The sequence below is a fragment of the Mya arenaria genome, chromosome 6 (assembly GCF_026914265.1).
Source record: "Mya arenaria isolate MELC-2E11 chromosome 6, ASM2691426v1".
NCBI lineage: Eukaryota > Metazoa > Mollusca > Bivalvia > Myida > Myidae > Mya > Mya arenaria.
Genome location: NC_069127.1, coordinates 31,148,455 through 31,175,654, shown reverse-complemented (window position 1 = coordinate 31,175,654; position 27,200 = coordinate 31,148,455). Strand labels below are relative to the sequence as shown.

General features: G+C 35.2%; 1 protein-coding gene across 1 annotated transcript in view; it reads right to left on the bottom strand.

Annotated features, from left to right (window-relative positions):
* Positions 1-24,027, bottom strand: part of LOC128238954 (uncharacterized) — a 31,038-nt gene extending 7,011 nt beyond the window's left edge. Inside the window, exons 1-6 of the mRNA XM_052955305.1 lie at positions 23,987-24,027; positions 14,218-14,291; positions 2,903-3,036; positions 1,786-2,043; positions 1,339-1,514; positions 59-227 (exon numbers count right to left, since the gene is read on the bottom strand). Of these exons, the coding sequence (XP_052811265.1) occupies positions 59-227; positions 1,339-1,514; positions 1,786-2,043; positions 2,903-3,011 (712 nt within the window). The 5' untranslated portion in view covers positions 3,012-3,036; positions 14,218-14,291; positions 23,987-24,027. The remainder of the gene's footprint in view (positions 1-58; positions 228-1,338; positions 1,515-1,785; positions 2,044-2,902; positions 3,037-14,217; positions 14,292-23,986) is intronic.
* Between the last annotated feature and the right edge of the window lie 3,173 nt (positions 24,028-27,200).

The following is a 27,200-nucleotide window of genomic DNA, read 5'->3' as shown; positions in this document are numbered from 1 at the left end:
TTTTTTTAATCAGATGCCTTTGCGGTAACCTAGGCTCAGTAGATTATTTATAATATACCGTTCGATTTCCAGTCGGTAAGCTGATAAAGCATGGCTATTTCTTGAGCACGAGGCAATGTCATGTTCTTGATAACTTGAGTCATCAGCTGAAAGCAAGTCTGGTACTTGACTGTGTCCCATTCAGTGAAATTCACGTGAGCCCATGGGTTTCGTACCTCTGTTCTCAGCTGCAAACATTGTAAGGCAAAGTTACGATTATTAACGATATAATTATATCTTTAAATCACACAAAAAGGTTAAATATTCAGAGATTACTATATTTAGTATCAGAACAATGGCACTATGTGAATAATCAGGAGACGACTTTGACTGTCAGTTTAAAAGTCGGTAACCCCAACAATAACGATAATTCAATCTAAATGTAATATGTGTATCGTGTTTTGGGACGAGTGGCCACTCATGTGTCTGTTTATAATACATTCAAAACTACAGGGACAAGTCCAGTAGTCAAAATTCAATAACAAACAGTATTTAGAGTCACAAGGTAAGATCCCTAACGACACTAAACGAGAGACACAAACTTACAAACACCACAAACAGACCACCGACGTAACATAATAGCTTGACCGATAAAATTAAATAATGGCATTTTCGTCTCGGAACGGTCAGTGATACTGGAATTCACTGGACCCCGAGTCTAATAGGATTTTAAAATAATTGAATGGCCATAACCTCCCAACATATATCAATTATTGCAAAATTAAAAATAAAAGTCAGCTTTGATGCTTGGTTAAACTTTTCGCTGTTTGTCATGTACTTGTGTGATCATGTTATAAACTCCAGATATGGATTTAATACAGCTTATGTTCTTACGATAGTATTAATGTCAGTAACCCATTAAGACGCCTAAGACCAGCCATATTGATAATTATCAGAGATATCGTTAATACAAATAACCTATAAACAAATGTCATGAAGATCAACAGAAGCTTTCCCATTTGTGTGAGGAAAAATAAACATTTTATAAACACATAAGCTTTTCCTAAAATTTAAGTCTCAGAGACTTAGTTTTTTTACCTCAAATGACACACAAAAGAAACATACCAAATTTCAAAGTATCTATGAATGCTTTTACTATGAACTAGAAATATTTAGCGGGATTTTTTTCTATTTTTAAAAAACAGTAACCTTGACCTACAAACCAAAAAAGTAATCCCAAAGCTACAACTTCATATAAATTACTAACACATCAAGTTTTAATCCCTATCTGTTAATACTACCTGAAGTTATTAAGCGATATCCTGCTTTTAATAGTATAACAAAAAACGAGTAACTTACTTTGTCTGCGGCTGCTTTTATAAGCTGTGGAAATGAGTCCATATTAGCAATTATTCCAAGAAGGGCACTTTGGTCACATGTATCATCAAATCCCGTATAATGGACCATATGAGTTTGCAAGAACAGCTTTGTAAAGTCTACAGCATCCTTCACCCGGAAATCAAAGTTCGCCAAATCTGCAAATATTGTTACTGGAACCATGTATGCATTACTACAATCAAAAGGTACCTATTGAATATTTGTGCATGTAGAGTTTTGTAAAGTTATTGGTTAGTAATTTGTAAGTTAAAATTCTAAGTATTTTTAATAATCTCTAATGCTTTGAAATCCTACAAAAATATTTGTATAAAAATACGAATATGATTAGGATATAAAGATTACGCTAAAGTGCTTCTTTCAAAAATCATAATGCCATTTCGGAACATATTCAACTCTGCAGTCGTTTACCTGATTTTCTATTGACTTTCGGTATCTGTTTGTTATTGTTTATGCTTTCATAGTTCATATCTTTTTTCGTAGGAGGATATTTCTTCAGATAATTTGGAAACTGTTGGGCATCAATTCTGTGTGACTTCTTGAAGTTTTTGTACTCTGCTTCGACAATCGGCCTGACGTACGTCCGTAGAGCTGGTGAAACCACGTTATGTAGACATAAACTAATGATCAGCCATCTTCTTTGGTCCTCTTCAATGTCAGGTTTGGTTACTGCAAGACAAATACAAAGTGTCGATCAATGAATCATTGAGGTTTATTATCAATTCAGACATAAACTATTGATTAGCCACCATCTTTGGTCCTCTTAAATGTCAGGTTTGGTCAATACAATACAAATACAAATCGTCGATTTATGAATGATTGAGGTTTAAAATTCATTCATCGGCGTCGGACTAAGTGAGAGTATTAGTAATGCTGACTGTGTGCCATTACGCACAACCAAGATGTTACCCTAGTTAGAGCCTAGTTAGAGCTACTCTGGTTCTTTAACTTGCATTTATAAGTTTATAACACTGTCATACGGGCTCCCTTTAATCATCCCTACCGTTAGTCGAAGATTGGTTAGAAGTGACTCTAATTGCTGGACCCATCTGGATTATCCGAAGATAGATTTTCAAACCATAGCCCAAGAGAGCTGTTGTGCCTTAAAGCTGTGTCTCTGTTATATATGTATTTTAGTTAAATGACGACGGGGTACTTCCAAATGGGAATACATATGGCAAAAGAGGAATTTCAAATACAATTTGTGAATGTTTTTTCTAAATTTAAATGTACTAGTGCCACTCCAGCTAGGCCTAAAAAGTGGGGTGGGGCACCCTGCTGCCCCTTTCCTGCACCCTGCTCTCCTTTAGTACACCCCCTGTGCCCTTGTGTTTGACAGTCGTTTTTAGAAATGAGTATAAAATAATAAATACACATAATTCTTGTGATGTTATGAATTACACTTTTCGACCATATTCATTGTTATTGATGAACATTTCAAATTTAAGGACATAATAATTGTAATGCAAGCATTCAATATATAATTCTAAGCACTATTGTTAACAAACGGCAAACTAAAGAACCGTACCTTGATTAGGAGCTCCATCGTTGGACATATCAACTATAACAGCCTCCAACTCTTTGTTTTCTTCCCAGTGTTTCTTCAGTTCAAATAGGTGTTTATGAACATCAGCCATTTTTCTGGGTTTGTTTTCTTACAGTCTGTAATAGTGAGGGTGATTATATGCATGTAGTTAAAAAGGAATGCACTTTACGTTGATGTGACATGTCTAACTGCGATCCCAATATCACAAATCGTATATATGTTACGGTACATGTATAATTATTTTAAAGGGACTTGGTCAAGACAAAACATCAACAAAATTTCAGTCACAGATTTTAATAAATAATAATTTAAAATTTGACTTCAAATTATTGGCAACAAGGGGATGATATTACTATATAATCATTGCTAGCAATAATTCAATTGTTGCTCTCACTAAAAGAAGAGTTCCAACTATCGCAAATTACGTCTGCTTTTTTAATGAAAACAAGTTTTTTTTAATGAAACCAAGTTTGGTGCTAAATGAAGGTTAAGCCAATTTTAGAGACCGGCCACTGTTAGTACATTTTTTTCCAATTCAAGGGTCATACATCTGGAGTGACGGAAGCAACATGGCTGGTTATCGAACCTAACCAAGATATTCTGCAAAACACATTCTGATCAAATTAAGTGATCGGACAAAGGCTACAAAATGTATTGATACGACAAGACGAATTTTAGGTAATTTCTATAATAAAAGGGCAATAACTCTCGAACAACTACATAGCGATATCGCTGGTTATGAAAATTTTCCAAGGTAGTATGCCAATACACATTCTGAACAAATTTGGTAATGATTGGACAAATGCTTCTACAGTTATAGATCCGTGAAGTCCGGTTTTACGTCATTTCTATAATTTAAGGGTAATTACTTTCGAGTGTCTTGAGCGATATGGTTGGGTATATCATACTTTTCCGAGATATTCTGCCCATACACATTATGACCGATTTAAAGATGATTGGACAAAGGATTCTGTTCTATTATGAAACAGACTATAGATCTATTAATTATTGTACCCTTGCTTAACCATTGGACTTTACATGTAGAATAAACTTTTAAGTAACAGACTCACGTCTTGTGTTTGTCTTTAACTACTATGGATTGAATACTTGTCAATTGAAACATACAACATGGTGTCAGAAATTATTGAATTCACGTCAACTAATATGAATCTTTTAGAATATTTATACTCATAAGAGAACAATTTAAAAACAATATGGCTCTCTCTGAAATATCTCCACTTGTGATGAATTGGGATAGTTCAAACTTGCCGACCACGTGGGAAAAATTTGAAAGGCACATTTAACTGATATTCTCAGGACCTTTAAAATACAATACCGTAGAAGAAAAAGTAGCATTCTTACTTATTTGGGTCGGAGAAAAAGGACAAAATGTTTCACAACCATGGACATTAACCAATGAAGAACAGAAAAAACTTGAAACATACTCCACAAAATTCAAGAAACATGTAAAGCCGAAACTAAACCCGGTTTCGCCAGATTCCAATTCAACAACGAAAGACAAGCAAGGTGAAGACAGCATTGAACAATTCGTCTCCAGATAAAAAATAAAAATAACAGAGTGAAAATACTGTGGACGAAAAGATTCGACTTGTGGAAATTTCGGGACAATACACAACCAATATGTATGCGAAAAACTACAGAAACAAGCTCAGTAGCAAAAAGTTTAAACATAAACCCGGTTTAATGGCACTGGGTAAACGCCAAAGACAAAGAACATAAAAACAAAAAATCACAAACAACAAACATGGAAGAACAGCATAAAACTACACAAACAGCACATTACATACATACTATATATAAAAAAACTAGATATGATCAATCCGAAAGAAGGAAGTGCCAAGCATATGGAAAACAATGCATACAGTGCAAAAAATACAATCACTGGAAAATGGTATGCCAGTCAAATAAATGTGTGGACCAAGTGACAAATAGTTGTCGCAGATGAGTGAACATGACAGTTCAGATGAAGATGATTCATGGATGGACAATTACTTCCTAGATACGGTAAGTGACGCACAATCGACCGCCCCAGATCGCGCATTTGTAAATTTAGGCATGGTCCACAACTTCAAAACGTTAGTTTCAGAATTGATACAGGAAGCAGCGTAAATACTTTGCCAAAACGCCACTTTGAAAAGCGCAATGTCAAATAGCCATTAGAGGCCCTCGAATCAAACCTAACGTCTTTCTCTGGAAATAAAATACAAGTCGACGGTAAAAACAACTCCCCGAAAAAGCAAACTGCATTTGCGTGAAGATGCTAAACCTGTTATAACGCCACCCAGATGCGTACCGGGAGCTTTAAAATCGGGGGATTATCAGGAATTCACTCGCTGGTAGACGACATTTTAATTTTGGGACGAACGCCCGAGGAACATGACAAAAACCTCAATCAAGTCTTGCGTCGCGCACGCCACCGCGGGATAAAATTTAAGTTACAGAAATGTTCAATCGGTGTGAAATCCGTTTCATTCTTTGGTCACGTGATCACCGACACTGGACTCATTGCCGATCCTAAGAAAGTCGAGGCAATTATGCAATTGCAAAGGCCGGATTGCCGCAATAAGGTCGAAACACTGTTAGGATTAGTTAATTACCTATCGAAATTCGCCCCGAACCTAGCAGAGGTTACCGCGCCTATCAGAAGACTCTCAATTCCCAATGTACTGGTATCAGATAATGCTAGCCAGTACACCAGCGCTGAATTTAGAAAGAGTGGTGTTTTGAACACCGAACCTCATCTCCAGGTCAATCGCAAAGTAACGGCCTTGTCGAAAAAGGAGTAGGTATTGCGAATCCTGGACACTGGATCTATTTAGAGTTATTATAATATCGCAATGCACCAGTCAATTGTAACCACGGCCCTCCCAGGTCCGGGAAATAGCGGGGACTTTGACTTTCGGTCCAACCAAGCCCAGGTAAAATCTCCGCCCTGCGGGGACGAACTGATGGTAAAATCCCCGCCAAATGCCCCCGCACCCCAGGGACCCTAGGTAAGGTCCATTCCCCGCTATATTCGGCGCGAAGACAAAACCACCGCATTCAACCGGCACTGCGCGGCCACCGAGGGAAAAAACACGGCCCATTTCCACGGCTATCCCCGGTATACCCCCGGATCGGGGGTCGTGACTACAATTGGCTGGTGCACAATACCCTGTTGAAATGCGGATACACACCAAGTCAATTATTGTTAGGGCGCCGAACAAAATCAATCGTGCCGGTAATAAACAAAGCATTGTAACCAACATTTGTAAATGATCAACAAGAACGAAAACGAATATTAGAATCGAAACAAAGACAAAAATCAAATTTTGATAAGTCAGCACGAGCGTTACCACAATTTTGTGTAAGTCAATCTGTCCGTGTTAAATTCGGAAAAAATCTGGAAATTAGGGAATGTTGTGACAGTTCACAGTGACCGATCATATCAGGTTCAAATGCCTGATGGCAGCAGTTATCGAAGAAATTCAGTATTACACAAAACGCGCGAAAACACGGATGACATTGAACCTATTTATACTATTAATACTATTGAACTATTAATACGTGTACCCTAGCTTAAACATGAACTTTACTTGTAGAATAAACTTTAAAGTAGCAGACTCACGTCTTGTGTTAGTCTTTACTACTACATGTATGGATTGAATACTTGTCAACCAAAACATACAACAGATTCTAAAGAAATGAATCAGACAAGACCAAATTTAGGTATTTTGTTATAACTAAAGGCGATAACGCTCCAGTGGCTTAAGAGATAATTCTGGTTATCAAGCTTGTCTAAGATAATATGCCCGTACACACTCTGATGATCCTGATGACATTGATCGGATAACATACTATAATGTGAGGGACTGTGACTGCTTCCTGGCATGGATTGGTTATAACGATGAACAATAAATTTTACCATACTTACATAATTACCACGATATTTATAGATTTCTATATGTGCCAAGTTTCTGACAGTTTTGACAGGTCGCGGAAATATATGGCATTTGCATGTAAATAACCATTGAAGAAGGTTTCATTGATATTTCACTAGAAAACCTATTGTCACTTGTGACAGAGCATATCTTACACTATTCGTATATCATTGGTAACGTCATAATTCCATTGGAAAATAACTTTTTGTATCACTTGTATATAAGTGGCGCCATCTTAACTTGTCTGTTTACGAAATATTGGTTCGTGAGATTTGCGAAGTAACACAGCAAATTATGTAAGGTTAATTTACACTTTGATTGAATATTGAAGTATTAATATAGCAGAACAGTTTTAGTATGTATTAGATATCGGAATTAGCAATATCTATTATGTTCGGCCTATAACTATTTCTTGGACCGCGGACTGACACAAGGTAGAAGACTTGTTTTTGATTGGCTGAGAATAGGGAAATTGGCGAATCCAGCGTTTTCATTGGTGGGAGCTGACGAAGTACTCCTACGGTGGCTGCTGAAGATGTAGCCGGGTCATTCTATTATTTTCTAACACCCATGTGTCCCCTGAATATTTCCTCTATTAACTTTGAAAAAAAATACAAATCCTAAACATGTTTTATGCTTATTCTATCATTAAAATATTTTAACTTATTGTGAACCTAAAAAGATGTGTAACTAATTTGTTTTTAGGTTATAATATTTGGTTGATGTCAGGAACATAGACAAAAATGTCATGTCCCCCAACCTATTAGGCGTAAATCTTACAATAAACAAGAGATGTTTGTCAAACATTATGCCCCCCTCCCTGAGCGCCATGTTGTCAGGATTATATGGACAATTGAATGAAATATGCATGGACTGAAATGACAGCTGATTTGTTGCCGTTAAGGCAGTTTTAAGATTATGACCATTAAAGTGTGAGGATAGAGTGTATTATGACCATGACCTTTGACTCTATGAACTCAAAATCCAGAGTCATCAGCTGGTCACCAGAAACCTAAATGTCAAGTTCGAGGGCCATGGGTGCAGGCATTGTCAAGTTATCACACAGAAAGTTTTTTTCGTTCAAGGTCACTGTGGCCTTGACCTTTGACCCAATGACCCCTTAAATCATAAGGGGTCATCTACAAGTCAGATGCAACTCCAAGTCAAGTTTGAAGGCCATGGGTTCAGGCATTGTTAAGTTAACACTCGGACAACCTTTTACCATTCAAGATCACTGTGACCTTGACCTTTGGCTCTATGAATCCTAAAATCAATAAGGGTGATCTACTGGTCAGGCTTAGCATCCATGTCAAGTTTAATGATCATAGGGTCAGGCATTGTTGAGATATCAGTGGGAGAAGATTTGTTAACTTTTTTGCGTTAAAGGTTACTGTGACATTGACCTTGGCCTGATGACCCCTTAAGTCGATAGGGGTCATCTACTTGGCAGGCCCAACCTTCATGTCAAGTTTGATGACCATAGGTCCAGGAATTGTCGAGTTCGCTTTCAAGGTCACTGTGACCTTGACCTTTGACCCCTTAAATCAATAGGGGTCATCTACTGGTCAGGCCCAACCTCCATGTCAAGTTTGAGGGCCATGGGTGCAGGCATTGTCGAGTTATCACTCGGACAACCTTTTATCATTCAAGGTCACTGTGACCTTGACCTTTGGCCCAATGACCCCTAAAATCAATAGGTACCATCTTCTGGCTAGGCCCAACCTCCAAGTCAAGTTTGAGGGCCATGGGTGCAGGCATTGTCGAGTTATCACTCGGATAACCTTTTACCATTCCAGGTCACTGTGACCTTGACCTTTAGCCCAATGACCCCTTAAATCAATAGGGACCATCTTCTGGCCAGGCCCAACCTCCAAGTCAAGTTTGAGGGCCATGGGTGCAGACATTGTCGAGTTATCACTCGGACAACCTTTTACCATTCCAGGTTACTGTGACCTTGACCTTTGGCCAGATGACCCCCAAAAACAAAAGGGGTCATGTACTGGTCAGGCCCAATTCCAAGTCAAGTTTGAGGGCCATGGGTGCAGGCATTGTCAAGTTATCACACGGAAAACCTTTACCAATCAAGGTCACTGTGACCTTGACCTTTGGCCCGATGACCCCCAAAAACAATAGGGGTCTTCTACTGGTCAGGCCCAACCTCCAATTCAATTATGAGGGCCATGGGTGCAGGCATTGTCGAATAATCACTCGGACAACCTTTTACCATTCAAGGTCACTGTGACCTTGACCTTTGGCCCGATGACCCCCAAAAACAATAGGGGTCATCTACTGGTCAGATCCAACCTCCAATTCAATTATGAGGGCCATGGGTGCCGGCATTGTTGAGTTATCACTCGGACAACCTTTTACCATTTAAGGTCACTGTGAACTTGACCTTTGACCCGATAAGCCCCAAAAACAATAGGGGTCAGCTACTGGTCAGGCCCAACCTCCAAGTCAAGTTTGAGGGCCATGGATGCAGGCATTGTCAAGTTATCACTCGAACGACCTTTTACCATTCAAGGTCACTGTGACCTTGACCTTTGGCCTGATGACCCCCCAAAACAATAGGGGTCATCTACTGGTCAGGCCCAACCTCCATGTCAAGTTTGAGGGCCATGGGTGCAGGCATTGTTGATTTATCACTCGGACAAGCTTTAAAATTATTTTACCATTAAAGGTCACTGTGACCTTGACCTTTGACCCGATGACCCCCAAAATCAATAGGGGTCATCTACTGGTCAGGCCCAACCTTAATGTGAAGTTTGATGACCATACGTCCAGGAATTGTTGAGTTATCACTCGGACAAGCTTTGGTCTACCGACGGACCGACCGACCGACCGACCGACATACCGACATGCCTGTGCAAAGCAATATACCCCTCTTCTTCGAAGGGGGGCATAATAATGGAACAATAACAAAACTAATACAATAAATAATAAAGACAACAAATAAAATGTGACGTCTGTTTCCTTAGAAGTATGTATTTTTTGTGGCAACTGATTTTTTAGTGTTTAATTTGTCACCAAATAAATGTCCCTCAGAGTAAAATCATTTCCGTAACAATTTAATAAAATCATTGATTGCTTTTTTGCCTCCCTTGGATACTCATACTTTTTAACGTCATACATTGTTTCGAAAAGCGCGAATTTTGAAGAGGCATTTTCATGAACAGATGAACAGTCCTCTTCCTGAGTTATTGATCGGAACGGAGCGAAGTTCTCTTCAGTGATGAGCCAAAAACTAATGATTGGGCATGTAAGGCATTAGATCTTTATGAAAGAGTTCAAGATACAAAAGAGTACATACTTCTCAAAAGAAAACAGTTAATACAATGGTCGGGACAAGTAAAGAAAGGGTAGCGAACTGGCGGAAACGTATGAAAGAAGACCCAATCAAATATGCCCAATATAAACTAAAAGAACATGAACGATACTTGAAGAATAAAGAAAGAGGGGTAGTGAAATCTATTGATAATATGACACCACGTGAACAAAACAAAACACGTAGAGCATGGAGAAAAAGTCAAAGGGCCAGAACAAAACGAATAAAAGATATGAACGCAATGATGACTCCACCAACATCCCCCGATGAAAACAGATTTCAACAAAACAGTCGCCGAGAAGCAGCCCAAAGAAATGGACGGAGAAAAAAAGCTCCGGGATCGAGCAAAAGCCTACAGAAGGATACTAAAGCTGACAACTGAGTTAAACAAAGAGAGGCGATTAAAGGAGAAATACAAGAAGAGAAGCCAAAGATTAAAGGTGAAGAATGTCACAAGGTAAAATGAAAAACGAGACTGAAAAAGCAGTGCAATTTAGTAACGTGATCATCAAACATATCAGAGACAGGTACAGAAGAGAAAAGAGCTACAAGCAAAGAAGACAAATTTCAATGTTGATTTGTAGCTACGAGGTACTGAAGAAATATAGATTAGGAAAGTTTGCTACAAAAGCCCTAGGAATGACGACGCACCAAATGAAATCTAGAAAAATCAGAAGAATCACATCTATAGCACCTAAAAAGAAAGAAGTTACAGAGTTTTTTTGAAAGAGACGATAATAGCAGAATGAAAGCTGACAAAAAGGCAACAATAACTCAGAAAGGATGTAAAAAGCTGATCCGCCTGTTAAACGATGATATTAAGCATTTACATGCTAAAGATATCTCTGAAAAGAAGAAGAAAATATTCTACAGTTTGTTTTGCAAACTAAAACCTTTTTGGGTCATTAACCCTACATTTAGAGATAGACAAACCTGCCTTTGTAAAATTCACGACAATTTGGACATGAAACTAACAACAGCAATTAACAACAATATGTACCACTCAAGAAGTGTTAATGACCTTCTGAAGTGTTTAACATGTGATGGATCCCTGGACAAGAAAGAATGCATGTATAGGGAGTGCAATGGGTGTAAAGGGAGAAGTATTCCATTAAATGAGAATATTGACCGGGGAAGGCAAGTTGTCTGGCGCGTTCGGCGAAACAAGCGCATTGAAATACCAAAGAAAGATGAAGTTGGGTCCCAAACAGTACGAACTGTGACAAAAACAGTAAAAGAGAAGGATCAGGGTACGTTGGACCAACTCAATGATGAAATACAGGCTGAAGCACAGAGAGCTAGTAGACATGTCTTTATTATAAGACACCAATACCAAGCTATAAGCAGATTGAAAGAAAACATGAAAGCTGAAGATGTATTAATCCACATTGACTTTAGTGAGAATTACAATTGCAAGTACCACCAGGAAACTCAGTCTATTCACTTTGGAGCATCACAGACACAAGTGAGCCTACACACAGGAGTTGCTTACACCAGGGAGAAGACATACTCCTTTACAAGCTTCTCTGATTGCTTAAAACACAATCCAGCAGCAATCTGGGCTCATTTAGAGCCTATTATGACGTTTCTGAAAGAGAAAAGCAACGTTAGTGTTCTACATATTCTGTCTGATGGCCCAACCACACAATATCGCAACAAGCAGAACTTTTACCTATTCTCAACCAAATTATTTGAACTGGGATTTCAAAGGGGTACCTGGAACTTTCTTGAAGCTTCTCATGGTAAAGGTGCCGCCGACGGCATCGGGGCTGCTGTAAAGCAGCATGCTGACAGAGCGGTAAACACTCGATCAGAAGATATTACAAATGCAGAAGATATGATAAGGGCTTTGAAGATGACAAACACTTCAGTTGAGTTATTTGAAGTGAAAGACGAGGCAGTTGAAAGGATAGAGAAAGAGTTGCCCAAGCAGCTAAAGGTTGTCCCAAACACAATGAAAATCCACCAGGTAGGTTACTTTTTCTATCTTGTACACGCAGTTTTACTTACTTTAAATATATGCAGTTTTATAAAGTAATATTACTGTTGGAAAATGAACAATGGTTTTGAATAGTTATGAAATTGAATTGAGAATAACATCTATTATGTTGTTTTTCTGCATTATGAGCAGGTCATGGTAAAGGAGAGAGGAGAAGTGCTGTCCAGGGTTTTGTCATGCTTTTGCAGTCGTCCCAACATATGCTCTTGCTATGGAACTTCAAAGTGCTCATTCATTGATGCGCAGGTAAACAAAAATGAAAATCTGCAGGATTTAACATAATATCAATAGTGTCGCTACTACTACTGCTCCTGATGAACTTATCATATTTGTTATTTGTTCACAGGCTTAATGAAAATTGTTTTGTTTTTCCTTTTAAGTATTAATATGGTTAAAATTTAACTTTGAATTAAATATTGTCGTGATTATTTTATTCATTGATATAATTCTACCTAACAGATTATTGATAGTCAGCTGCCTCAGTGCTCCTCACTTATGAACACCTCAGCTGGTGATGTTGATCTGGTAGGGGGTGAAAATCATGCCAAACGTGATGCAAAACAGGTAAAATGTTTTATGCGATAAGTACACTAAATTCAATAGCGTAATGATTTTGCATATCGTGAACACTTGTTTATAACTAAACATAATTCTATAATCAAAGTCTTTATAATAAGATATTGGGTTTGCTGCCTAGCAGTTACATTGATGTTTCTTAACATTGTAATTTCAGGTCAATGGATCCTTGTTACTGCCAGTCGACACTGTTGATGAGTCGCTGATTGGTCAGTTTTGCGTGGTCATATACGACGGTATTCCATATCCAGGAAAAGTCCTTGATGTCGATGAATCCGATTTACATGTACAGGTCATGCACAAAATAGGGCGTAATAGATAGTTCTGGCCCCTTTTACCAGATATTTGCTGGTATCACAGTGATAATGTCATTACAGTATTGAGCACAGAACCACAACCAGTTACAAAGAGACATATGAAAATAGATGACAAATTGTTTGATGCCATTGAAAGCAATGTAGAAGAGCATTTTTACCCAAGTAACGCTATATCTACATTATATATGGCCAGTGGTTCAGAGTGTTAAATGTTCCTGAGATTTTTTGTTCCATAGTTACCCTTATACCTTTGACATTATAAGCTCGTGAGTTTTTCATTCCATGAATGTATTAAAATGTCTTTAAATACTACAACCTGTTTTAAAAATCATTTCCGTAACTCACCCATCATTACCATAACCAGTGTATCATTTCCGAAACACTGCGTTTATTGAATTTTAAAAGTATTGTTATCAACAATTTATAAAATGTGTAGATATAAAATGAATTTTGTTACAATGAAATTATTGGATCACCTGAGTTTATGTTGAAATGTTTGATTGTTTATTCTATAAAATAAACGTTATGTTCCGTTTTGAGTCTGTTTCTTAAACATGGCCTTGTAAATTCCCCAAAACATACAAAATTCGAGATGCTGACTTACGGTTTTTACACCAATATCATAGATATATTAAATGAATTGTTTTCGTCAAAAAACAAATTAAAAAAAAAATGCTTTAAAAAAAATAAAATAAAAACCAATCACTGTAACGGAAATGACGAAATAACAGATGTAGGTCAGGGAAAATAGCAAAATAAAAGTTAATGATGATAATTTGTAATTTTACTACTGGGATTCATTCTTTGTCAATATTGTGTTAGAGCTAAACTATGCAATTTTCATTATAGTATTAATCGCAATTTTGTGCTATGACTTGATGTAAAGTGTCAATTTTTTTTAGAATGACCCAGCCACGATCAGGATATACAAAGGAACGGGCATACGAACTGGGGTCTCTTTTTGCATTTCTTAAGGCCTGACAATATCGAAATTTATACGTACTAACAAAACTAACAGTTACTAACACTAAGAAGTTACTATATTAATCCCGCCCACCCAACTGCCGACCCATAGGCCGCAGGTGAAACTTGAATAGGTCCCGGACTAAAAACGAGCGTATAAAAATCAAATAACTTACGGTTTGAAAACTAATGCCAGCATGTATTACACTTCTTGCTTGTTCCACGTTCACATCTTTATTATCAGCTCTACCTGTAATTGTGTGCATTCCACATTAAGTGGTGACGTCAAAACACCTGATAGTGATACATTGATAAACCTTGATAAAGATTGAGAATCTAGCCATAGTATTCACAAATATAATGGAGCATGTGCACACAATTTCCAATAAGAATAAGTACAGATTAAAAAATATCATTGTAAAAACTATGATAAGCACGAAATGTGCGTTAATTAAAGTGACACTTTCAAAATAAATACATACACATGTATTACAAACATTAATTTTTACTGATAAACCTTTAACTCCTTACTGAAAAAATGCATTTATGGAAAATCTTAAAGGCCTAGTTTAAGCCTTCTATAAGTGACCCCCCCCCCCCAAAAAAAAAAAGAAAAAGAAAAAAGAAAAAGAAAAACACACACACACAAACAAAAACAACAACAAGAGGCCCATAAGGGCCTATGCTCTACTGGCATGGCTCTTGTGGTCATTTTCAATCCAGAGCATGTATGTATGAGTAAAAAGCAACAAACACATAGTTCACGTTTTGTGTAAACTTGGGTTCCCTGAAAATGTTGCACATTCAACATCTGAGGACAGAAAGTGTTGTAAGCAGATTAATTGCATGAACTATTTTAATATGTGCCAAGTAATGGTCATCTGACAAAAACATGCTTTCAAAACTGTACTCGTGGTCAAAATTTCATTTCTGTAGCTTTAAAAATAAAAAAGTTGGTCAAAGTCAAGGTCATCCGAGGACAACATTGATGCTCGTTTGCAAAACTGTACACATGGTCCAAATATCATTGCTGTAGCTTTAAAAATAAAAAAAGAAGGTCAAAAGGGGTGGGGCCAGCTTTGGCCCCAGGGGCATAATTTTAACTGTTTTGCTAGACAGTCATCGTTTGATGCTCAACAACAAATATCAAATGGATCAGCCTTGAGTTTTGAAACAAGAAGATTTTGAAAAAAAATCTTAAATAAGTCTCTTGTAAACTTGTGACCCTCAGGGCAGTGACAGTTTTGACCCCAGGGGCATAATCTGAACAACCATGGTAGCAGAACACTAAATTATGCCTTATTCAAAATAGCAAGTGTCTGCATAATTGGTTCAGACAAAAAGATTTTCAAACATTCCCAATTTAAGTATAGCAAACATGTGAACCCTATGGGATGGCCAGTAATGACCCCAGGGGCATAATTTGAACAAACATTCACAAGCATTTGTTCTTAGATGGATGCACGAACACACAAAAAGATTTTAAAACAACTGTTAACAGAGGCACGGGCGCACTGACGCACGGATGCACATACTACGTACACATTACCATCACATAAGCTCTTCTGGCCTTTGACCAGTAGAGCTAAAAACCGTGTATTTGTACACAACCTCTGTTAATTGATCCTAATCTTATTGCCTAATTGTCTGATCAGATCTCCAATCTGAATATCCTGCTGTGCAGTTTGGGATGTTTTATTATAAACATGGACCCTAAATGGCCCTAAGCCAATAAAGGAATACACAGGAAATTGGCCCCTACTGTGACACCAGTGCAATTAGCAGGAGATGCACAGCAGGGGATTATCATGCCAATCATTTCTTAAACTAGGCCTTTACTTACTGATAACAATATTGTGACTGTGTATTTAATAGCAAAATGCGCAAAAGTATTATATGATTGGTGAATGTTAAAAAATTTATTTTGGTCTACTATAGTCTCATAAGGTAGAAATGCCGTGTTTTATGCTCATTTATTTCAAATAAAACTCGATAATTCCTTCATGAGAACCATTGTTTTCGACATATATAAATCCTTTTTCGAATGTAAAAACAATACTATTAATTGTGGTAAATCTTATTTGGGAGTAAGAGTGTATCTTTAAATCTTTTAACCGACAGTCACTCGGCAGCAGTGAATGGGGAGTGGCTTAAATATTGTAAATTCCCTCAGCTATGTAACTGTCTGTTAAACTCAGTGTTCTATCTTTAGCACACCCTGGAGAAATGTAAACAAACAGGGCTGACCAGAGCAGACGATGTATTTCCCCACACTACTATCTACTATATGAACTTAAGATGACCAAGCAAAGTTTTCCACATGTTTTCTTTGAAATGATTATTTTCCTGTTCCTAACTGGCATTTTGTAAGTTTGACTACCGTAGATCTTTTTTCTGTATGGGACATCCCTCTCAAATGTTTAGAATCTACATTCTCATTCCAGTTTAAAATAGCAAGGTTTATTCTCAGTTTGGAATGCAAAACTTATTATATTGTCAACATACTATAATAATGCTTTCTTGAATGCATCCACAACCCTAGTACAAATTGACCTTATTGTAAACGAGTTAGCCCTGATACAGTTTAGTCTGCCATACCATAATTAAGATAGTGTTGACACCTTTAATTGATAATTAAATGTCACTTGCTGGAATCTGGTTTGTGTATTGATAACAGGAAAAGAGATGCTCATTTGAGTCAAAAAGGAGGGAACAAACACAGACATACATGAACATTTGCAAGTCATGGAACTAGGCTCTGCCGTCTTTAAAAAAATACTTTGGGCAGATAAGAAGACTCAAAATATGGAATAAAATAATAAGCACAATGAGAGATATATAGTTTACATGACTGAAGACCAATAGGAGATATTCATTTTACATGGGATATATACATTTGTAATGATGACAAAGGCTTTGATAGAGAAGTGAAGGAGTAAATTACATTGAAGCAATGAAATTCATGATTTTTTAAAAAAAAGACAAATATGAAAACAGTGTTCTATATTTAAACCTGGGAAAGATTCACCAGAATTACTAAAAAGGAAAAAGTGTAAATATCATAGAAAACAATCAGATTGAAAATGTAGCAATATGAAGCTGATTATATCTATCAATAATTTCTGGATATGCTTAAAACATGTGGAATAAAAACTTATCAGGGTTTGTTCACTTTTGTTACTACAGTATTTGATAGTGAGGCAGATCGTCTGCTACAAGCAAGCTGCTAGGAATGTAAACACCAGCACGTGGTAATGTTTACAACAGAGAGTTCATAACCCCCAGAACAAAATCATGTTTCTAGTAAGTTTTCAAAAACAAATTTAGGATTTTTCATTGGTGTAACCTTCATTCTACATGCCTGCAAAGTTTCAGGTCTAAACTCTTTGTAGGTATTGCTTAATTTTGAAAAAAGTGTCCCTTAAGTGAAACATGCATAAAATTATACAAAAGCTTGCCCCAGCGCCACCTGGAGGTAAGTTTATATAGTCCTGTTACCCCTTTAATGCAAAGTAGAGTTATCTAACTTGGTTAATTAAGTAGGTTGGATGGTTGAGTACCATTGTATCGAGACTCAATGCAATACCTCAAATACTTAATAGTTGCTGAGATATTAACCTATGTGTGCTTGCATGCAAAACCTTAACCAGAATTTCTATGTCAAATAATAAAGGCCTATTATTTGCAGTAAATGCAAACTAGAGTTATCTAACTTGGTTAATAAGGTAGGTTAGATGGTTGAGGAGCATTGTATCAAGTCTCAATGCAATACCTCAAGTAGTTGTTGAGATATTAAACTATGTGTGCTTGCACGCAAAACCTTAACCAAGGGTGAGTAGTATAGCTCTCCTTATTCTTCGAATAGTCGAGCTAAAAATGCATCAAACTAGTGTTCGGCTCCAAAGTTGTTAATAATGCTCATTTATAATATGGCCCAGTACATGTGTTAAGATAATGAAAGAACATCTTTTAAAATACAAATTTTGTCATCTCGAATTTGAATGCACCTCTGCTCCATTATATTCGTGAGAAGTGCGGCTCAATTATCCTTAAGTTCAGTTTTGAAGTTTTGCATTTCTGAAATCATATGAAAACAAGATAAAATTAATGCATAGCATCAAGTCCGCGCAATAAAATCAGAAGAAAAACATGCATGTAGATAACCAAAAAAAGGTTATTATTTCAATGATAACATGTTGGGTATACATATGTCCGAAGGACATTATTTCATGGTTGATAATATTGTTACATTAGTTTAAGCCCGGAATTATATATTCTGGTTTTCCCAAGCTAATCCTCCGGTACAAAAAAATTATACCAAAAATATACACACGTAACTTCGGAAACAATAGAATCAATGGTCTACTTCATGAATTTCAATAGCATGAAATTCACCTTTTATTTGTACCACCATGTTATAAATGTGAATTCAGGGCTTTATATATTGTATTTGTTTTTGTGAACACATTTTACTCTTAAGAGCAAATAGAATGGGGATAAAAAATACTATACATTAAGAGGGAATTATCTGGAATTCATTCTTTCGAATGACATTTTCGAAACAAACAACTAAGCTCAATGTTAATTTTTCAAAACTTGCGTTTTTGCTGCTTGCCAAGGGAGATTACTGCATAGGAGTTTAAAAGACATAAAGGATATTGTAATAGTACTGTGTACCGTAAATGACTGGTTATAAGACGATAGGGGGTATTAGACGCAGGGAAAAAAATATGTGCTAAATCGGGGAAAAAACTTTTAATTTATGTTTTGGGTTAAAAGACGCATAGAAAAAATGTCAAATTGTCTGGCATTTTCGGCCACCATGTTTGTTGACAGTGACAAAAAAATTTTTTTTCGTGAAAATGGCGATGGTTATCTTTAAAACCATACAATGATAACACAAAGCAAAATTGGTTTCATTTTTATTCGTTTCATGTGATATAAAACATAACAGATTATTTAAAATAAACACATTCAATCAGCACATATTGCACAAAGAAACACACAAATTGTCATTCACTAATCCTTAAATCGCTTTCCTCAAAGCCCTCAAATTCCTCGTCATCGTCGTCACTCTCGAAGAAACGCTCCATTTCATCTTCCGTCATGTCTTTGGTCGTCTTGTCCGTGTAGTAACCGCATCCATCATCGTCTTCTTCGTCGGCTGCCTCATCTGTCCTTTTATGACAATTTGTAAGATTCTTTCTGACAGTATATCGTAAACAAAATACGTCAAGAATGATAAGTTAAGTTTTGCAAAGACCTTATATTGTACGAGTTTGTTCTCAAAATGTCAACACCTACAGAAAAGAATAAAGAACGTGACAAAGTGCGAATAAACAAGACCATTATCGCAACAGTTTGTAGTATTGGTATGTTAACAGGTTAAAGGCAGTCGAGTTTTTCACACCTTATCGTACAACTGACAAAAAATATTTTGACAGTGCCCAACTTTGCTTTCTTATATGCAAGTTTAATTATTGTTCAATTCAATTTATTATTCAAAATTAAATTGAATAACTTTAATCGAAAAACATTTAATCCAAAAATATTTTTGTTAAAATTATAAACGTCTTACGATATACCGTATACCGATCTTTAACTTGCCGTTTTAACCCGTATATAATCGATCAATATGACGCGAGTAACTTCCCTTTCTACATAAATGTAAACAAACTCTCAGCTTAAAAATCGACCTCAGAAAAAAACTTTGAAAAATTGTTACGGGTTATTATACGCAGGCATTTTTTTGCATCGAAATCTGAGGAAAAAAAGGGCGTCTAATACCCAGTCATTTACGGTAACCTTCATCTATTTGGTGAGAAGTTGGTATTTAAAATCAAAATTTTCAAAAAAATGATAATCAGGGCTATTATTATTTTAGGTTTCATTATCAATTATAGTGTAACGGTTTAAGAAAAATGCATAAAACATCAATTTTTTAACTTTTAAAAATATAAAAATCTGTGATTTATTTTTTGTCAGCACTCTTATTTAACAGGTTTCCATGGATTTTCACAAAAATTGGCTCGTTCCAAGACAAAAAAGTTGCCAAAACGTTCAATCTGTGAGAGTGCAGCTTTAAACCTTTGAAATGGTATAAGATTTGAAAGTATCAATTCAATAATGACTTCATCATTTTAATATTAAAATGACTAGGCTCTGCTGTTCATCAAACACAATATTTCTTGCCAACCACTGATAGAGCTACCGGTATGGTCGGTCATCCCTTATAACTTACAAGATATAAGCAATTTGTACTATTTATAGACTCCTAAAACAATAACATTGTATGTGCTTATAATGCTCAGTTCACACCATATTCATTAACACATATTATGCCTTTCCTTTTCCCTTTCACCATATTTGATAAAGCAGAAATAATTTCATTGTACGATGTGCTCTTTTATTATTGTTATTGAAATTGTACATTCCACAAGTCATCCAATCAGTTCTAACTGATTACATATTATACATTAAAACAATCACGAGTTTTTATCATAAAATATTGGTCTTTTAACTGTACCATTTGAAGTATTTAATTCATTTTTTATTTCACCTCTTTAATAATTTATCCTTTCTTGAGACACACTGTTTAACATAATAAAGAATGACATATTTAAGAAATATGAGTAACAATGCTTTTGTTGATCAAATATTGTAAGAACAGCCAGCCAATTCAGCCTTCCAGTTTAACTCTTAGTTGTACATACATTTTGAATTCATATCTATACATTGTCATTCTATGTAAACAAATGGCATTGTAATAAGGTGTCAGAAATAAACTCATTGGAACTCTAAGGAATTGATTGCAAACAAATATAATTGGATCTTAAACCCAATTCACCTTTTCACTTTGCCAATATATTTAAAGATGCACTCTTAATCCCTAAATAAGATTTACCACAATTAATACAATTGTTTTGATATACCAAAAAGGATGAATACATGTCGAAAAACAATGGTTCTCATGAAGGATACCAAGTAAATTTAAAAGAAAGGTGCAGAAAATGGTATTTGTACCTTATGAGATGATAGTAGATCACAGTTATTATGAGATGATAGTAGATCACAGTTAATATTTTAGCACTCACCAATCATTTAATATTTTTGTGGTTTCAACTAATAAAGCTGCACTCTCACAGATTGACCATTTTTACAACTTTTTTTATTTTTTGTCTTGGAAAGAGCAAATTTTTGGGTAAATATCTGCAAACTAATGATATTGCTCACAAAAAATCAGATCGTTGGTTTTCATATTTCTGTTGGAAAATTATATTTTATGGCTTAAACCGTTACTAACGGTTTAAGAAAAATACATAAACCATCATTTTTTTTAACTTAAATATAAAAATCTGTGATCTATTTTTTGTCAGCAGTGTTATATAACCGGTTTCCATGGGTTTTCGCAAAAATTGGTTTGTTCCAAGACAAAAAATAAAGAAGTTGTCAAAACGTTCAATCTGTGTGAGAGTGCAGCTTTAAAAGGGGGCAGATGCGCCCCCGCCCCATGATGTGCTAGCAGTGGCATAGCTTCATATAGGCCTTGTGTGACTGGGCCTACAGTTTTTATGAAAATGACAAAATTTAAATAATCCAAAAATGCATTAAAAATTAATAGCTATTCAAACACTTTGAACATTTTTTTAACCCTGGCAAGTTTGGTGTTTATTCAAACTACATGTACTTGTAGAGTGTACTGGTTGAGTTTGTAAATCCCAACAGTTTTGACAATTTTTTAACAATATCTTTGCGATTTTTGGTTCTAGTAACTTCAAATTTGGCAAAAATAATGTTTGGTTCAAACCTCAGCCTCTGCTGAAGTACACATTCACAAAATATTTTGATTCATAAACGCAAAACGTTAATTTCAAGCACAGTAAATCACCATTCACTCGGTGAAATGGAGTATGTAAATCCCGATCGCTTTTAAAATGATATTTTATCTAAAAATAGATTGCGATTCCGTCATAGTTTGTTTTCATTTCTAATCAAGCACACTATGGGAATGGGAATCAACTCGAACAGAATATAATCTTAGAAAATATGAGTTGTGTCCCTTGCTTCGAAAATCTAAGAAAATTCCTTAAATATTGATTACAGTGCGATTTAAAATCTGATGTTATTCCCCCGCGTGCTGCATATTTACATTTCACCTGCTTTGGAGTTTGACAGGGATTTATAAGAAAAAAACTCACCTAAACTTGACGAAAATTTGCATTCGTTGCTAAGGCAAGCGTCTGTATCGATCTATATCATCGAATTATTGATCGAAGTAAACAAACGCGTGATTTAACAGGTGTTCGGTATTTATAAATTGTTCGGATTTACAAACTCAACCAGTATTACATGGTTTTATTGTAATCATTGCAAGTATTATTAAGTGTGTGTACTGTGCATATAAAAGTCCCAAAACTCACATAGAATCATCAAGCCTACAAGTTTTTTTAGGCCATAGCTACGCCCTTGGCTAGTGTATGTCATCTGTATATATCCCCACAACCTATTTTCAACAATCTATTTTCGACTGCCACCTAAAAATAGGTAAACACTTCTATTTTGCGTCACTCTCAGAAAAAAATAAGCTCCAATTGTTAGTCATAACAGTAGAACTGTCAGAAAATTTCATTTGAAAAAGAATGGGAATGCTAGTGTTAAAAAAACTTCAGTTTTACTTGAAACAACACCAATTAGACATCTTTAACAATGCCAAATTAAACCCTTCATTTAAAATGATTTCATGTGTAAAATACTTCATTAAAATCATGTTGTTTTTGTTTGCCAGATTTTACATATCTACCAGAGCCTAAAAACTATGTCCTATCATTTTCTAAGTATTAAGTGCACAACAATAAAAGCGCCTCAAAATATGGTATATTGCTTGTTCTAAAACTAATAAATTTATTTACTATATTGAATTATAATTGGGCTCTCAGTTATCATAAAATCATACATATTGGTGCCTAGGCAGGTCATATGAGGCTCATTCAGAGTTGGGCCAGTGATATCAGGGTTCATGATGGGTGAATTTATCAGTTTGTACCCATGTGAAAGCTATAAGAAAAGATGATGCATTCCTTTGCCCCTTTTGTGGTGATAAATAACTATAAAGTGACTATATATGGCAAATATGTAAACAATTACAAAAAAAATACTTTAAACAGTTTTAACAAGTTACAGTGACTTTTTTGGAATTATTTACCGCCTGTTCCTTGCAAATTGGGAAAAAAAGTTGAACTTAGGAAAATTACAAAATCAGGCCAAAACAGCTTATATAATGGCAAACATACATGTTTTTACTTTTTTATGCATACATTATGCTGTGGAAGAGTAAGTCTTGTCAAGATTTTGTTTATATTTCAAGAAATTTATTGTTATTTATTCATAAACCTAATCTGCATTTATCAAATAGAGAAACAAATTACAAAACTTTGAGAAAAATGGACATTTTTTCACAAGGGGAAACAGCCTTTAGAAGGCAGTAAATTGCACCAAAAAATCACTGCAGTTATACATAAAAATTAAAATGATTTTTTTTTGTAAACTTTTGTGTTTTTCATAAATGAATGATTGCTTTAAATGGTACACACAAACATTTATCTTTTATTATCACTTATTTATAATTGAAATGTAAACAACCCTTAGGCGGTCGAAAACAGGTTGTTCCGGGATAACACAGTAGGTAGTCATTCTAAAATGCCGTCCAGGCTTTTTTTTTAATGATGGTTAGCCTGGAACTAACCATCATTAAAAAAAAAGCCTGGACGGCATTTTAGAATGACTAACACAGTAGGGCACTTCAAACTGCCGTTCACTTTACATCCATTAAACTCTCTTTCAATGTTTACATGAAGTCAAATCAACTACAAATAGTTTAGTTACTATTAAGACACAACAGTAATGATGGTTATATGAGAACTTTGCAGAAACACACAACTTTCATACCTCTTATATCTCATATCACCAGCTAAGCGGACATGATGTCATGCATGCATACAGTACAGGTTTAATCCCCGGAATTTATCCAGAAAAAGACACGGAAAATTCGGATGCACTTTTAAAACGGTCGTTTGGCGTCAATAATCAAAACTGATTGTTTAAAATAAAAAAATAAAATGTATTTTCCTATAATCTTTTTTTTGGGCGAGTGTTTACAAGTATAATTTCTATACTTGAAATAGCCTTCATCGGTTCTTACTTGACATCGTCTGTAACGGTGGCGCAGCTAGTATGAAACGCATACAACATAGAAACAGAGGAACGCATACATATGGAAGGGATTCTCATCCAGAGGTAGTGATTGTGTTTGTAAGCTTATTTATACTCGCTCTCGGGCCTTGCCCATTCGGCGAGTGCTCGGGCGTTAAGATTGTTAGTCAATGGGTGGTATTTAATATTCAACATAAGTAAATCTTATGGTCATGCATCATTGACTTCATTCACTCTTTTGGTCAGCTATATTGATAACAAGTAGATAGATAGATTTATTTCAGTAAGGAATGCACATACATGGACATTTAAAATTAACAACATGTATAGTAAATAACATTATACATACATGATATTATCAATAGCCATGACAGGCACACCGAACCAAGGATGCTCTAAGTAATCCGGTTAGCTATATCGTTCTTAGATCAAAGTAAGACTAATACTGAATACCAGCCCTGTTCACTTAATATGCTTTATGACATTCCAATTTCAATTTTTCTTTAGCTTAAGTGCATTTGATGCTAGATTTTGGTTATTTTAAAGACTTATATATATATATATAGTGTATTTCATATCTTTATAATTATAGAGTATTTTTTAATATTTCTTAAACGTGTTAAACTTTAATTTTATTCGTGCACACGTTTTCGTTTTTTTATTGTGATAATTGATATGATATCCCTTCAAATATTTCTAATACATTTTATTTAAACATTTTAAACATTAAAATCAATATTAGGCATTCAATATATGAACTCTAAAAAGTATGTGTCAATCCATTTGTATTAAAATGTTAAACACTAAATAAAAAATGAAGACATAAAATGCTGCTTAACATTGACAAATTAAAACTATGTCGTCTGCATAACAATGTTGACATTTTTAAAAAATGAAGCTGGGAACCAAGTTTAGCAGAGCGTTTTCATAAGACAGAGGTTGCTTTTTAATACTAACTTATCCCAAAAAGGCCATTCTAGGCTGTGAATGCTTTGAATAAATGTGCATCTACTGTAACTTTATCACGACAAATACAAAATTCAATCTAATTCGGAAATAGCCGAGACAGGTAAAGCCAGACAGATGGATGTTGCGGCGACTTTATGCTTCACAAGTGTCTTTATGGTGTGATCTAAGTATAGTAAAAAAGAATTCAGAGATAAGATAATTCTTCATTACACTGTATAGAAACTTGTTATATTGTTATTGTAATAGAACGCATTTACATTATTTTTTATTCTTGATTTACTGAACACAACATCTTTTGTCTTATTCTCATTGACTTGCAAGTCCCATAATGTACAGTAATCAAACATAGCATTTAAGGCATTTTGTAAGCCATGACTACTTTCAGCAAATAATACCGTGTCATCTGCATACAGCAAATATAAAAAAATCTCAAGTCAACTTCACCATCATCAACAATAAGGCATTCAAAAGTAGCCTTAGACATAGTGGCTAATCCTAGACATAAATTGGGATAAATCATTTAAAATCATTTAGTATGACTACTAAAAAAATAAATAAAGTATTGTTCACCTTATCACATGCATGAGTTTGTCTTAGCAAACATATTATGTATGATTTTATACATTTCCCGTTAATGTTATGTGCAATAAGTTTTTGCCAAAAATGCATGCGATTATCAGAATCGAATGCCTTTTCGCAGTCAACAAAAGCACAGTACATATATTTTTCGCTGCGTCTAGGTAAAAGTCAATAAGTAGTTTTAATGAGAAAGTATGATCTACTGTACTATACTTTTTTTACGAAACCCAGCTGGATCTTTGTTCTGATATTAAATGTTTAGCTTAAGTAAAATGATACTCCCGCCTTAGTGTTAAATTATATACCGCTATACTGCTAGGCACACAGTACGTGTCGTCTTGCTGCGTTCTTGGTGTACATATATGTAGATGAATAAATGGAATACAAAATTAAGTTGTATTGTTATTCCATAAACACCATACATTAAAACATTCTTCACAAAGTAAATGATGACTTTCTAAATAGCAATTTAATCTTTCATTAATTACATTCGTAAACAACTTGCAAAAACAAGTTGAAATAGTTGTACCTCTAGTGTTTTTCGGGTCTTTTACATCAATGCATAGGTAATACAACATGGCTCTAGACATCGGGAAAATGCCAGAATCAAAATAACATTCAAAAGTCGACAAATAATATATAAAATGCCCTCTTTGTCTGCATTTTGGGAACTCATTTAGAATATTATCAAAGAAGGCTTTGGTTGTTGTTGGGTTTTTTTCAACTGAACAACATATTTTTTCTAAATTCTTCAATGATGCTAAAATCTGCATTTAAAAACTCATTGCTGTATATTACAGAATTAAGCATCATCGAAGTCTTGAGATTAGCCAATACACCGCAAGCACTAGATATAGATACATGTTTACACAGAATAAACACTTTTAAAATCTTTAATCCGAGAAACACTTAAATCTAGAAGATGAAAATATCAAAAAAACTATTTAAAGGTATGCAGCAAATAAAGCATTAAATGTATTTACTTTAATTGAGCTTCATATTAAAAAGATGCTATAATTTACTTTTTGTCGACACGCTTTTCAAAGAGGCCGTGAATACTGAACACACACGGGCAATTAATTAACTACACGATTAGAGACTTAAGTTTAATGAACACTACTTTAATTATGTTAACTTAGAATTTAAAAAAATCAAACTTGCCGATAGTTTGTTTCTTATTCAGTGCATAACAATTCACTCGATCTGCTCTACAGAGAATGAAATCAAATCTTCGAAAGCACTTTATGATCAATTATTTGACAGAAATATAGTATGTCCATTTATACGTTAAAACACAGATACTGTTTTCAATCGAAAGGGTTACAAATTACTCTTCAACAATCGCCTTCCACATTGACTCTCGGTGGTAATTCGTCATACTGTATAATGATTATATATTTTT